We start from the raw sequence: 13,384 nt of genomic DNA on the forward strand, positions 1-13,384 counted from the left end.
GTCAGTCATCCAACGTGTCCGAAGTTCCGGTTCCAACGTCCTCATTTTACCTGCCCGCCTCATTTTACCTGAAGTCGTGATGGCAGTGAAAGAAGCAGAGCAGGCTCGCCTTCAGTCTTCCCCTTCCCTCTCAGCATCCCGCCCTCACGGATAAAGGAAATGAGGGCAGGACGCTGAGAGGGAAGGGAAGGCAAGCCTGCTCTGCTTCTTTCACTGCCGTCACGACTTCAGGTAAAATGAGTTTTAAACGCAGGTGGCAGGAAGGCAAGGAGGGCTGTTGAGGGAGAAGAGGGAGGGCAGGGGAAAGAGGAGAGTTGCTGGACATGGATGGTGGGGAGGGCAGGGGAGAGAGGAGAGTTGCTGTACAAAGATTCATGGGAGGACAGGAGAAATGCTGGACATGGATGGAGGGAAGGAAAGAGAGGAAGTGAGATGAACATGGATGGAGGGGCGGAGAGAGAGGAAAATGCTGGACATGGATGGAGGTGAGGGAAGAGAGAGGAAGGAGATGCATATGGATGGAGGGGAGTGAAGAAAGAGGAAGGAGATGCATACTGATGGAGATGAGGGAAAGGGAAAAGAGGAGAAAAACTAGACATGGATGGAGAAAATAGATGCTGGATGGAAAAGGGAGAGAGAAGGGGTAGACGCTGGATGGAAAGGGGAAAGAGAGGGGGCAGGCGCTGGATGGAAAGGGGGAAGAGAGGGGGCAGGCGCTGGATGGAAATGGGGAAGAGTTAAGATCGATGAAAGAAGAAACAAGAGACTGGGACCAACACAATTAGAAACAGTAAATGGCCAGACCACAAAGGTAGGAAAAATGAATTTTATTTTTAGTTTAGGATAAAGTAATGTGGTAGCTATGTTAATAAATAAAGAATATGGAAGCAAGGTGATATCTTTATTGGACTATTTTAATACATTTTGACTAATGTTTGGAGACCAAACCCTCCTTTCTCATGTCAGAACAGAATACCATAACAGCAGTATACTGTCCTGACCTGAGGAAAGAGGTTTTGGCCTTTGAAAGCTAATTGAAAAATGTATTTAGTCCAATAAAATGATATCATATTTTCCATTTTTTGTTTTATTTGTTAACCTATAGTATAGTGATTGAAATATGTCAGTTTTTGAAATTTGCATCTCTTTATATTTGCACAGTACAGGGGGACTGAGGGGCGGAACTTTTCAGGGAAGAAGTCCTGGTGCAGGTTGCAGGCAGCCTATGAGTGGCGCTGCCACTGCAGTAGACAGGATTTTATGGTACCGGGGGGGGGGGGGGGGGGGGGGGGGGGGGGGGGGCGCACTGCCTGTAAAAAAAAAAAAATTGCAGCACCCCCAATCATTTTGAAAAGTTGGCTCCAACATCATAGGGAAGTTGTCCCATCCTCTTTATCATTTTCATTGCCCTTCCCTGTTCCTTTTCTAATTTCATTATATCTTTTTTGAGTTGCCCTGACCAGAATTGCACACAGTATTTGAGGTGCCATGTACTGAATCCAGTCCTATGTCACCCCCACATTTCAATGCCTGGATTGGACAGAAGGCTGTACATGCATGGAACGTGACCGTTCAGGACACTATTGCTATTATGATGTGTTGAAATGAAATCGCATTAAGATGCATTTGAGCATGGATTAATCAATAGGGAGGTGCAGTTATTTAAATGACATTGAAACACCACGTTTGTTTACATGTTGTGTTGGTTTCCAATCTGAAATGATACAAGAAATAAAATGCCAAGATGAAAAGAAAATTTTATGTAGTAAAATGCAGAAAACAAGCCTCCACCCATGAAGAAAAAAAGTTAATAACAGGAAAATAAACAAAAGATTTTCCCAGGCACACACTATAACTCAGCATTCTGTTGACGTCAGTAGGGTATGTACATTCAGGATTTAGTTTTGAGACTGTCTAGTTTATTTATAGTGTATCCTTAATCAATTTAATGAAAACGTACATGGAGACAGCACACAGAAACAATGGTAAACACAATTTTGTGTCCATGAAGGAGTATTTTCTCTTTATACCAACAAACAAGTGAGGCATGACTGATACAGAACTTCCTAATAGGAATTACTCGTTCTGTAAAACTCCAGGCTAAGAGTCTGGGTGTGGTTCTTGACATAGATCTCAATATTGTGAGTCATATTGGTGTGGTCAGTATGAAGGGCCTGGTATAAGCGACACATGATGTGCCTTGAAATCTTATTTTCTATCTGGTAGACCATTACACGCAGTTGCTCATTAGTTCTATAACAAAAAAGGAGTATGTCTCCAAAATTTCATCTGCTGAATATTAATTTTAGTATAATTAAGATCTAGCTGAAAGTCAAAGCATCTAAGATGTAAAACACACTTGGGTCAATATTCAGCCACCAGAATCATCAGAAAATGAAATCATTAGGTCCAGAGGCTCTGCCCGAATGCCTGGCATGCCGCTGGTGATCTTGTGGCCTTAGAGGGGGGGACATGTTCTTTCCTGCTCAGCCCGTAGGGCTGCCGCTATTCCCCCACCCCCACCTGGCACCACCGTATTTTAAAAATGGCAGCCAAGACTCCCTGCAGAAGTCTCGCAAGACTATCAAGACCTGCGAGACTACCGTGGGAAGTCTGAGCCGCCATTCTGAAAACATGGCGGTGCCGGCAGGCAGGGGAATACTGGCAATGCAGCAGGCAGGAAAGAACATGCCCTCCCCCCTGCAGAGGCCACTGGGCGACTACCAGTACCCCTTAGGTAGGACCAGGGCAGTAGGGGTGGCAGCTGAGGCGGCAGGGGGGTGTTGGGTAGCAGCTGAACGGGGGCCCAGATCACCCTTAGTCTGCCCCTGATTAGTAGTATTGTCTACATTGCATTTACACCAACCTTCATGGTCATTATGGTCAGCAGCTTCCAATTTGCTGGATGTGCCATCTTTTCGCATGGTACATCTTGAGGAGAATAGAACATCTTCATTTTTTGTTGCAGGACCTAAAATGTGGAATGACTTACCAGCAAAGATCTGGTCTCTGAGGGACTTGAAAGAATTTAAAGTTGCATTAAAGACCTTTTTGTTTGGTCAGGCTTTCAAACTGAATATATGAGTCTGATAAAGAGACTTCATGATGTTTAAGTGATATGTGAAATTTAAAAAATAGTTTGCATGTCTTGTTTTATAAGTTTTAAACTGTGTGTGTTGATTTGTAATCCACCTAGAATTGTAAAAATAGTGCGGAGGAGCTACAGCAGTCAAACATCCATGGACTCAGCGCCACTATCAGGATAGTGGCCAGCACTGAATATCCGGATAAGACAGTCTGGATAGTGATGATATTCAGTCCGCTATCCAGATAACTTATGCTGTATATATTCGACTATATGCTGAATTTTTTGGATGCCCCCAAAAAAGCCCATAGATTGGGATTGCAGTTTATAGTTGAGTCGTCAAGTCTCTCCTACCCATTGGTGACTGGTATTTATCTCTCTCCCTTCTCCCTCTGGCATTTCACCTTAATAGTAAGCCTGGACACTGACGCTGACACAGACACATAAGTAACTGCAAGTAGGGCCAATCAGGGCCTTGAGCATCTGCACATGCTCAAGGCCTGCCAGTTACTAAGGGTAAGCCAGCTCTGGGTTTTTTTTTTCTTCAAATAATGGTAGTTTTCAGTGCAGAAGAAACAAACAGGACACAGCCTACTGCAGAAGTAGAACAGACAGGGCCGTGCCAAGGGTCTCTGGCGCCCCCCTGCAGACTACCAGTTGGCGGCGCCGCCGCCCCCCCTGGCTCCAAGGCAGCGATTCCCCTCTCTCCCTGAGCCCTACCCTCCCACCCATCCATGCCTATCTGTCCCCTGCCCCCGCCATTCATCCCGATCAAGCAATTCCCCTCTCTCCCTTCCATGAACCCTGCCCTCCCATCTATGCTCCTCTCTCCCCTGCCCTCCCGCTCTCATGTAGGAACTGCCCGCCCTCTTCTCCCCCCCAAGATCCCTTTCCTTTTTTTTTTCTTTTAAATTTACCTTCCTCCGGCAGCGCAGTGTCAGTGAAGGAGGCGGCGCTCCCAGTCCCGACGTCTCTAGCCTTCCATTCGTTTGCTCAGTGTTCCGCCTTCTTCAGACGTCAAGGATGATGTCAGAAGAAGGCAGGACACTGAGCGAACGAATGGAAGGCTAGAGACGTCGGGACTGGGAGCGCCACCTCCTTCACTGACACTGCGCTGCCGGAGGAAGGTAAATTTAAAAGAAAAAAAAAGGAAAGGGATCTTGGGGGGGAGAAGAGGGCGGGCAGTTCCTACATGGGAGCGGGAGGGGCAAGGTAAGCACGCAGCGGCGGTGCCCCCCAGAGGATGGCGCCCCCCTGCGGCGCTTACCCCGCTTACCGCATCGGCACGGCCCTGAGAACAGACAACTAAACAGCAGCAGCAATCCAAGGAAGGACAAACACAGCAAGAGTTTATCCAAATGTCAACTTTAATGGAGACAAGACCTAACCTGGCCAAGTTTCAGAAAAACCTTCATCAGGGATCAGAAGTCTTGGTGGTTACTGACCTTTGGAACTGGACCAGAACTTTTTCTATGCAGGTATTGCAGTACATGCTTTGAATCTATGAATGTATTGTGGAAAGCTATGTGACCCCTGACGAAGGTTTTTCCGAAATTTGGTCAGGTTGGATCCTGTTTCCATTAACGTTGATATTTGGATAAACTCTTGCTGTGTTTGGATCACTGCTGCTGTTTAGTTCAGTTTTACAGTGCAAACATTTTTGTAAATGCAATATAGACGATACTACAAATGAAATTTTGTTAATCAAAATGACTGGGTAGTCACGCTAAAAATTCTGTTAACTTCACCATGTTTAAAGATATTCTCATTCTACTTGGCAATTAAATGTAGATAGTAATAATAAATAAAGCAGTAAATTGTCATGTGAAAATTTCAAGCGGTTGCTGAGAAAACAGCAAAAAACTCTAGGGGGGGGGGTTGCTTTTTTTTTTTTGCCTCACCCTGCATATCCGCAACTGCATGCTCATTCTTTAATGCAATCAAACCTTGTCCATCAATTTCAATGGCTGCTGTCAAACTAATACTTCTCTGTAATTCAGTTAAGAGAATTTTAGTTTGAGCACACAATAGTATTATGGAATGAACATGCAATGACAGATACATAAATATTGTAGGCGCACATGCCTTGACTGATACTTTTTGAAGTTTTCACATGCTCTATGGTAGATACGATAAGAAAGGCAGGATATAAAACTATTAAATGAATGAAAGCAACTATTCATTAGAATTAAGTTTGGCAACAGATGCCTTCCTTTTTGCTATAGTATTAGTCTGCATACCTTTTCCCACTGTTTTGCAGTCAATAGCACTTGAAATCAGTGGATTATTGCAATTCTCTCTTTACTGGCCTTGCTAGAAAGATTCTATGCATGCAGATGGCTCAAAATGCTGCATCAGTTGATCTCTAACTGTGGTATATGGGATTGTATTCCCCTATTCTGTCCTACCTTCACTGGTTGTTGATTTCTCACAGTTCATTTTTATTGTTTTCAATGTTAGTTTTTGTTGGATCATATCAAGAACATGCATATAATAACAGAATATATTGATGTTATAGGTCTATCTTTCCTTTAAAGCTGCACATGATTTGTGTTCAGCCTATTTGTCTGAAAAGCTTGTGAAGCATAGCACAGGCAGATGACTTGTTGCTTTCTGTCCCTTTGATCAGGGCATATAAAGCTGATCCAAAAAAAGGTGTTGGGTTTTAGCTGCATGGCCTCAGCTTTTTGGAATTCAAGATTAGAAAAACAATGTTTAAAATGTAAATGGTTTCCAAAGGCTCATCTTTTTCAAAAGGTGTTTTATTGAACTGCTTTCTGGTGTATCTGCATAGTTTGGGTTTTTTGGGGGTTGTAGGTCCCCTGGGGAACCCATTTATCAGCTTACTTCTTTAAATTTGTTATTAATTTATCATTTGTGTTATACAAATTTCTGTTGGGAGATCATTGTTTGTCAATGCTAGCTAATTACTATTTAAAGTTTTTATGATGTTTAAATAGACAACTGCTGTGGAGATAAAATTTGATATATTATTCTTTCTATGAGGTCCTTTTACTAAGGTGTGCTAATGGATTTAGCATGCTCTAAATGACAAGATGTTCATTAAAGGGGTCTTTTACTAAAGCTTAGCTCGAGTTATCTGCAGCAGGACCCATTTTATTCCTATAGGCCCTGCTCCAGATAACTCAAGCTAAGCTTTAGTAAAAGACCTCGTATATTCCTATCCAGCTGATTTTCAAAAGTGATCGCCGCCCACCTTCTGACACGAATCGGGAGATGGGCGGCGATCTCCTGAATCCACCCACATCGGCATAATCGAAAGCCGATTTTGGGTGGCTTCAACTGCGTTCCGTCGCGGGGCCGGCGAAAGTTGAAAGGGGGCGTGTCAGCATGGTAGCGAAGGCGGGACGTGGGCGGGAGATGGGCGGGACGGGGGCATGCGTTGAGATGGCCGGCTTCGCCCGATAATGGAAAAAAGAAAGCCGGCCATCAGGAGAATTTGGTCCGTTTTATTTGGACCTTTTTTTTTTAGGTCCAAGTCCCAAAAAAGTGCCCCAACTGACCAGATGACCACTGGAGGGAAGCGGGGATCACCTCCCCTTACTCCCACAGTGGTCACCACCCCTCCCACACACACACACACAAAAAATCAGACATTTTTTGCCAGCCTGTATGCCAGCCTCAAATGTCATACCCAGCTCCCTGACAGCAATATGCAGGTCCCTGGAGCAGTTTGTAGTGGGTGCAGTGCACTTGAGGCAGGTGGACCCAGGCCCATCCCCTCCCCTACCTGTTACACTTGTGCTGGTAAATGGGAGCCCCCCAAAACCCACTGTACCCACATGTAGGTGCCCCCTTTACCCCTTAGGGCTATGGTAATAGTGTAGAGTTGTGGGCAGTGGGTTTTGGGGGGGATTTGGGGGTCTCAGCACACAAGGGAAGGGTGCTATGCACCTGGAAGCTAATTTTGTTTTTTTTTATTAATTTTTTAATGTGCCCCCTAGGGTGCCGGTTGGTGTCCTGGCATATCAGGGGGGCCAGTGCACTAGAAATGCTGGCTCCTCCCATGCCCAAATGCCTTACATTTCGCCGGATTTGAGATGGCCATCTCCAGTTTCCATTATGGCTGAAAATTGGAGTCAGCTATCTCATCTAACCCTGGCGAGCGATTTGGCTGGCGCCAAGCGTATTTCAAAAATACGCTTGGCTCTGCCCCTTCACGAAGCCAGCCCCGAAGATGGCCGCCCATCAATTTGACTGGCGCTGTTCGATTATGCCTCTCTATGGGTGTCTTATCACTATGGGCTCTGTTTACAAATGCATGGTTAGCGCATGCTAATTTTTAGTGCATGCTAAAAATGCTAACATGCCTTTGTAACCATGGCCCTTTATCTGTTAGTGTACCTTAGTAAAAGGACCTCTATATTTGTTATTGTTTCTATTTTTCATGTTTTAATCTTTATTATACTTCACCTAGAACAATTTGATAAATGCTTAATAAATGAATAAAACTGAAGTAATTAAAAATTCCGATACTGCATGCAGCAGAACTTCCTGTTGAGACTGATTCATGTTGTAGAGCATTTTGAATTCTGAACATGCTGATTTCTGGTGACACATAAGAAGAATAAACACTTGATCACCTGGGGTTGCTTCTGGTGGTGAAGGCCCAACAGTGGGTTTTGGGTTGAGAGGTTTCATATTTGTGATATTTTGAATCACTGTGGAAACAAAAAGCAAACAATTAAAATGTCTTACCTTTTTTATACATATTGCATTAGCTACATAGAGCTCCATATTCAAAAATCCACCAAGCGCTTATGTTATCCAGATGACTGACATTGCACATTTTTGCTTAGATTAAAATTAACCAGTAAGGAGGAGTGTATGAAAACTGTATAGCTTAAGTTTGAATATCAACCTCATATTATATACTTTCAGTATACATCATATATACATTGTGTGGATATGTGCCACTTTATACACAGAGAAAGCTGTATACATTGTATATCTAGTGGTACCATACAAATGGTACCAATCACAACATCTGAATTTCTCATTGAGTATTCACATGATATTTTCTTTCCAATTAGAAGTTGTGCCCATGAGTTGACCCAGACCTCTGTAGATGGTCCCAGGTTTGATCCTGGAGCTGGATCTTCTCAAGACTGATGCTGTACACATCCTCCCAGAACAATCCAATAAAAATACTTGATAGCATATGTATGTTCTTTCATCATAAATTGCTCTCATCATGTATGTATAAATCTCTCTCTCACACAATATATAAGAACATAAGCATTGCCATACTGGGGCAGATCAAAGGTCCATCAAGCCCAGTATCCTGTTTCCAACAGTGGTCAATCCAGGTCACAAGTACCTGGCAAGATCCCAGAACAGTAAGACAGATATTATGCTGCTTATCCTAGAAATTAGTAGTGGATTTTCCCCAAGTCCATTAATAATGGACTTTTCTTTTAGGAAATTATCAAATTTTTTAAACCCTGCTAAGCCAACTGCTTTTACCACATTCTCTGACAACGAATTCCAGATTTTATAGACCTTTACCCATTCCACACCACTCAGTATTTTATAAACCTTTATCATATCTCCCATTAGCCGTCTCTTCTCCAAGCTGAAGAGCTCTAGCCACTTTAGCCTTTCCCCATAGGGAAGTCGATCCATCCCCTTTATCATTTTTGTTGCCCTTTTTATTAACCTTTTCTAATTCTGCAATATCTTTTTTGAGATGCGGTGACCAGAATTGCACACAGTATTTGAGGTGTGGTCACACCATGGATGCATTGTAATGTCCTCATTTTTGTTTTCCATTCCTTTCCTAATAATTCCTAACATTCTATTTGCTTTCTTAGCTGCCGCTGCACACTGAGAAGAGGATTTCAGCATCATCATCAATGATGACACCTAGATCCTTTTCTTGGGTAGTGACTCCTAATGTGGAATCTTGTATCACGAAGCTATAGTTTGGGTTCCTCTTTCCCACATGTATCACTTTGCACTTGCTCACATCAATCATCATCTTCCATTTGAATGCCCAGGCTCCCAGTCTCGTAAGGTCCTCTTGCAATTTTTCACAATCCTCTTGTGATTTAACAACTTTGAATAACTTTGTGTCATCAGCAAATTTACCCCCCTGTTTACTAAGCCACACTAGTGGCTGCCGTGCGCTAATGCTGACACAGCCCATTCACTTTGAATGGGCTGTATTGGCATTGCGTCATGGCAGCCGCTAGCATGGCTTCGTAAACAGGGGGGTTAATTACCACACTAGTTATTCCCATTGCTAGATCATTTATAAATATGTTAAAAAGCAGCCGTCCCAGCACAGACCCTTGGAGAACCCCACTATCTACTCTTCTCCATTGAGAATACTGATCATTTAACCCTACTCTATTTTCTATCTTTTAATCAGTTTTTAATCCACAATAGGACATTACCTCCTATCCCATGACTTTCTAATTTTCTCAAGAGTCTTTCATGAGGTATTTTGTCAAATATCTTTTGGAAATCCAGATACACAGTATTGATTAGCTCACCTTATCTACATGTTCATTCACCCTTTCAAAGAAATGTAGTAGATTGATAAGGCAAGATTTCCCTTGACTAAGGCTCACCAGTCTATAATTTCTTGGGAGGTAAGTGCAAAATACAAGTAAAGCTCTTGACTGCAGAACAACAAAGCACTGTTTGCATGCTAATCATGTACCTGTAGTAATGGAAGGTGAAGTGAACAGATCAGGTGCGATAGATACCACTGGTGGGATTTGAATTTGCCAAACCTGAATGTGAAATCAACTGTTTTAACCACTAGGCTACCTTTTCCAAGCTACAGCAGTGCCTCTTACAATGAGCAAACCTCCCTCCCTAGGGGGGTCAGTGCAAAGTGCAAGCAAGGTACTATCAGATGTGACCCCAGCAAAAGATATTGTTTGTATGTTGATTGCGTACCTGTGGTCATGGAGGGTAAAGTGAGTGGCTCAGGATGATGGGTGTTGCTGGTGGGATTTGAATTGGCTACACTTGCATGGCAAATCAATTGTTAACCACTAGGTTACCTTCTGCACTCCACCTTCTCCATTCCTCCACACATGTCAGAGTGTAAGATTGCCATTGCCATATATGTCTTGTCCTTATAATACCACAACAGCCTCTTCCTTCATGTCATGAGGCAAATATACATCAGCTTGGCAATCTACATTGCGGCATGTGGAGGTGGAGACAGGAGAAGTTATGTAACACTTTAATGTCAAGCCCCACTGTGAACAGGAAGGTAGCATTGTGAAATATCTGTCATGTACCTGCCACTCAACCTTCTTCCTCTCCCTTCCTCATCCTTTGTCTGTATTCAGAGAGAAGACCTAAGGAAATGTGGACAGTACCTGTAGCAGCACCAGCAAGACTACCTCCAGGGGATGAGATGCCAACTGGAGGCGCAGGCAGGTGAGAAACACTGTAGTGTTAAATGCACACACCATGGGCTCCCTCTGTACTTCTCACTCAGCCTAGAGGAAGGGAGCATCTGAATGAGCTGTCACTCTACCTTAACACTCTAACATGGTTACTGTAAACAGGAGGTGGAAATGTATAACCAACAGGCAAAATGTTGAACCCTGACCCCCTAATACCATGGTTAACTCCCAACCTACAATGCCCACCTTGGAATATGTAATGGTCAAATGTGCATCTGATGGAGACCATGACTGCAACCAATGTCTATGTTTCTCACCTTTGTAGCTCAGTCACCAAATGTACCACCCTCTGGTCCTGCTGCCACAGGGCCAGGCCCAGCGGCCCCTAGGGAGGGGAAATAGGAGGAAGAGGAATAAGGAGATGAGGAAGAAATGGAAGCAGAGGAGGAGGAGGGGGAAGAAGAAGAAGGGGAAGAGAGAGAGAGAAGAAGAGGAGGAGGTAGAAGAAGAAGCCCCAGCCCAACATCCCACCCCCCCTCCAGCCCATCTCACCCTCCCTATGCCACCCCAGGAGCAGCAAGACCAGCCTCATTTGGAAGAGGACAGTGGCCTCCTGCTGCTGTTCCCATCTCCCCCAACACAGAGAGCTGAATCTCTGGCAATTCTTGGAGCAGGGGCAGGTGCAGATGTAGCAGCACCTTGCCCTGCACTTGCCATTAGAATGGAATCTATGTCAGAGGGGATGGGATCAATGCTTGAGAGCATGGACCAGTGAATGAGGCCCCTGGAAGCTGGTAAGACAAGGATTGAGCATACTCTGTGGCACATCTCATCTGGCCTAGAGCATCCTGGGACCCTGCTCTCTGACCCCTCCCAAGACCCTTAGTCTGTCCCACCTTCTGATGCAGCTCCTGTAGCTCTTGGGATGGCCTCCCTTCCCTCCCATCCCTCTGCCCAAAGTGATCTGTCCCTCTTCCCTAACCCTTTTTGTTCTTTGTACATAGTATTTAAGTATTATTTTTTTTTACTGTTTTTACACATTTAAGCACATTTAGTTTTATTATTTTATCATATTTTACATTTTATTATATATATTTTGGTTATGAAAATGTGTTATATATATTGTTTTCATTTTATAATACCTATTATATAAAAGATTTGTTTGTTAATATCAGTGTCCTATGTTTTTATTTCAGTGCTCTTGGTTGCCCTAACTGATATCAAGATTCTGAGGCTACTACACAGGTTTCCTGCCCACTGTGAAGAGTGGAAGGGAATGAGAGAAAAGGAGTGCTGTCATAATGCCCTGTCTGATGTATGTGTCACCTGGTGTGAACCCAAGTAATCTATGAGCCACAATACCTCATCACAATGGGCCCTCAGCCTCCCATAGCATATTCCTAGAATATGATAGAGTGGACATTGAGTTGCAGTTACAGTTATAGTTTTTATATTCCACTTTTACCAAGTATAGTTCTAAGTGGATAACATGACGAGTACTAGATCAAAATATCTAGGAGCTAATATAGTAGTTATTAAACAGAGCTTTATCCCAAAACATGCTTCTGAAATAGTTGAGCTTTAATGGCCTTTTTATAAAGATCAAAGCTAGATAAAAACCTGATATTTCTGGTAATGTAGTCCAGAATCTAGCTGCTTGATGGGGAAATGATGTTGGAAATAATTTCCAATAACGTATACTCTTAGGACTTGGGAACGATAACAACTTAAAATAGCATACAAGATGATTTCTTGTAGATACAGGCCTACAGATCAAAGATGGCATATATGAGAGAATTAAACCCTATAAGATCTTAAATACTAGACTCCCAAGTTTAAACACAATTCAAGCCTCTACTGGAAGCCAATGTAGCGTTCCATAAAAAGGAGTAATATGAGTGGAAAATTTTAAGAGTAAGAGGTAGTGAGCCCTTTATTGGCCTTTCACAATCACAATATGTGTCACTCATTTAATTGTTCGTTATGTAAGTCACATTAAACCCGAGTCACTCTCAGGCTAATGTGGGGTAAAAATGTCATAAATCAATAAATAAAACGTTGAACAGGACATGCATTGATAGAAGAAAACAGATTTTGTGAAACTCAGCAAATGCTATGAGGCATATAATAATGCAGCCCAACTGGACCACTAACACAGAACAGAACAATGATGCTGAGCACACATCTGTCCTCCATAGGCCACAGCCAGAAGACAGATCCAATTGTCTGGTTTTACCTAAACATACTCTGTCAACGGGATTCTTTTATGGTACACGGTACAAAGTTTCCAGACATTCTTTTCTAAAAACATCCTCTCTGTTCCTGATGGACTTAATCTTAGCTTTGGCAAAACTAAAGTAGTACAGGGTTTGATTGAGATCAGCACTGCCCATCCCATAATGCATCATGAGGTTGGCAGGAATCCAGAACTGGGCACAAATCTCACTCCTGGAAAGGGTAACATGGTAGGTCTGTTACTGATCCAATCTGGTTGCATCTTTCTGATCCCCTCACTGACAGGATATAATTCTGGGCCTGATGGGATCCTGACCTTTACCTACATGCTTCTTGGCCACAGGGAGGTGAGTGCAGGACTAGCACAACACAGCAGTTAGAAGGGGAGGGAGGAGAGACAGAAGGAGAGCCAGAACAGGTGAGGCAGGAAATTCACTCTCATTACAGGGAACGGGTGCAGTTAAAGGTGCTCTAAAAAACAGGATGGACTATCCTACAGAAGCAGAGATCAAGGTAAGAAACACCTGTTTCTGTATAATCTAACAAAAAGATGTTGTATAAAACACAGTGAAAATTGTATAAAATACACTGAAAAACCTGTGCTGAATTTATTCAGCACCCATATATGTGAAATATTACCAGATGTACAGTAGAACATGCTAATCAAATTCCT

The 13,384-nt window shown here is 43.1% G+C and overlaps 1 protein-coding gene across 49 annotated transcripts in view; it reads right to left on the reverse strand.

Moving 5' to 3' along the window:
• ABI3BP (ABI family member 3 binding protein) overlaps positions 1-13,384 on the reverse strand; it is a 477,114-nt gene that overhangs the window by 290,271 nt on the left and 173,459 nt on the right. For all 49 annotated transcript variants that reach the window (XM_030204105.1, XM_030204134.1, XM_030204107.1 and 46 more), the window contains exon 8: positions 7,690-7,767. In XM_030204105.1, the coding sequence (XP_030059965.1) occupies positions 7,690-7,767 (78 nt within the window). The remainder of the gene's footprint in view (positions 1-7,689; positions 7,768-13,384) is intronic.

Source organism: Microcaecilia unicolor, chromosome 5 (genome assembly GCF_901765095.1).
Source record: "Microcaecilia unicolor chromosome 5, aMicUni1.1, whole genome shotgun sequence".
NCBI lineage: Eukaryota > Metazoa > Chordata > Amphibia > Gymnophiona > Siphonopidae > Microcaecilia > Microcaecilia unicolor.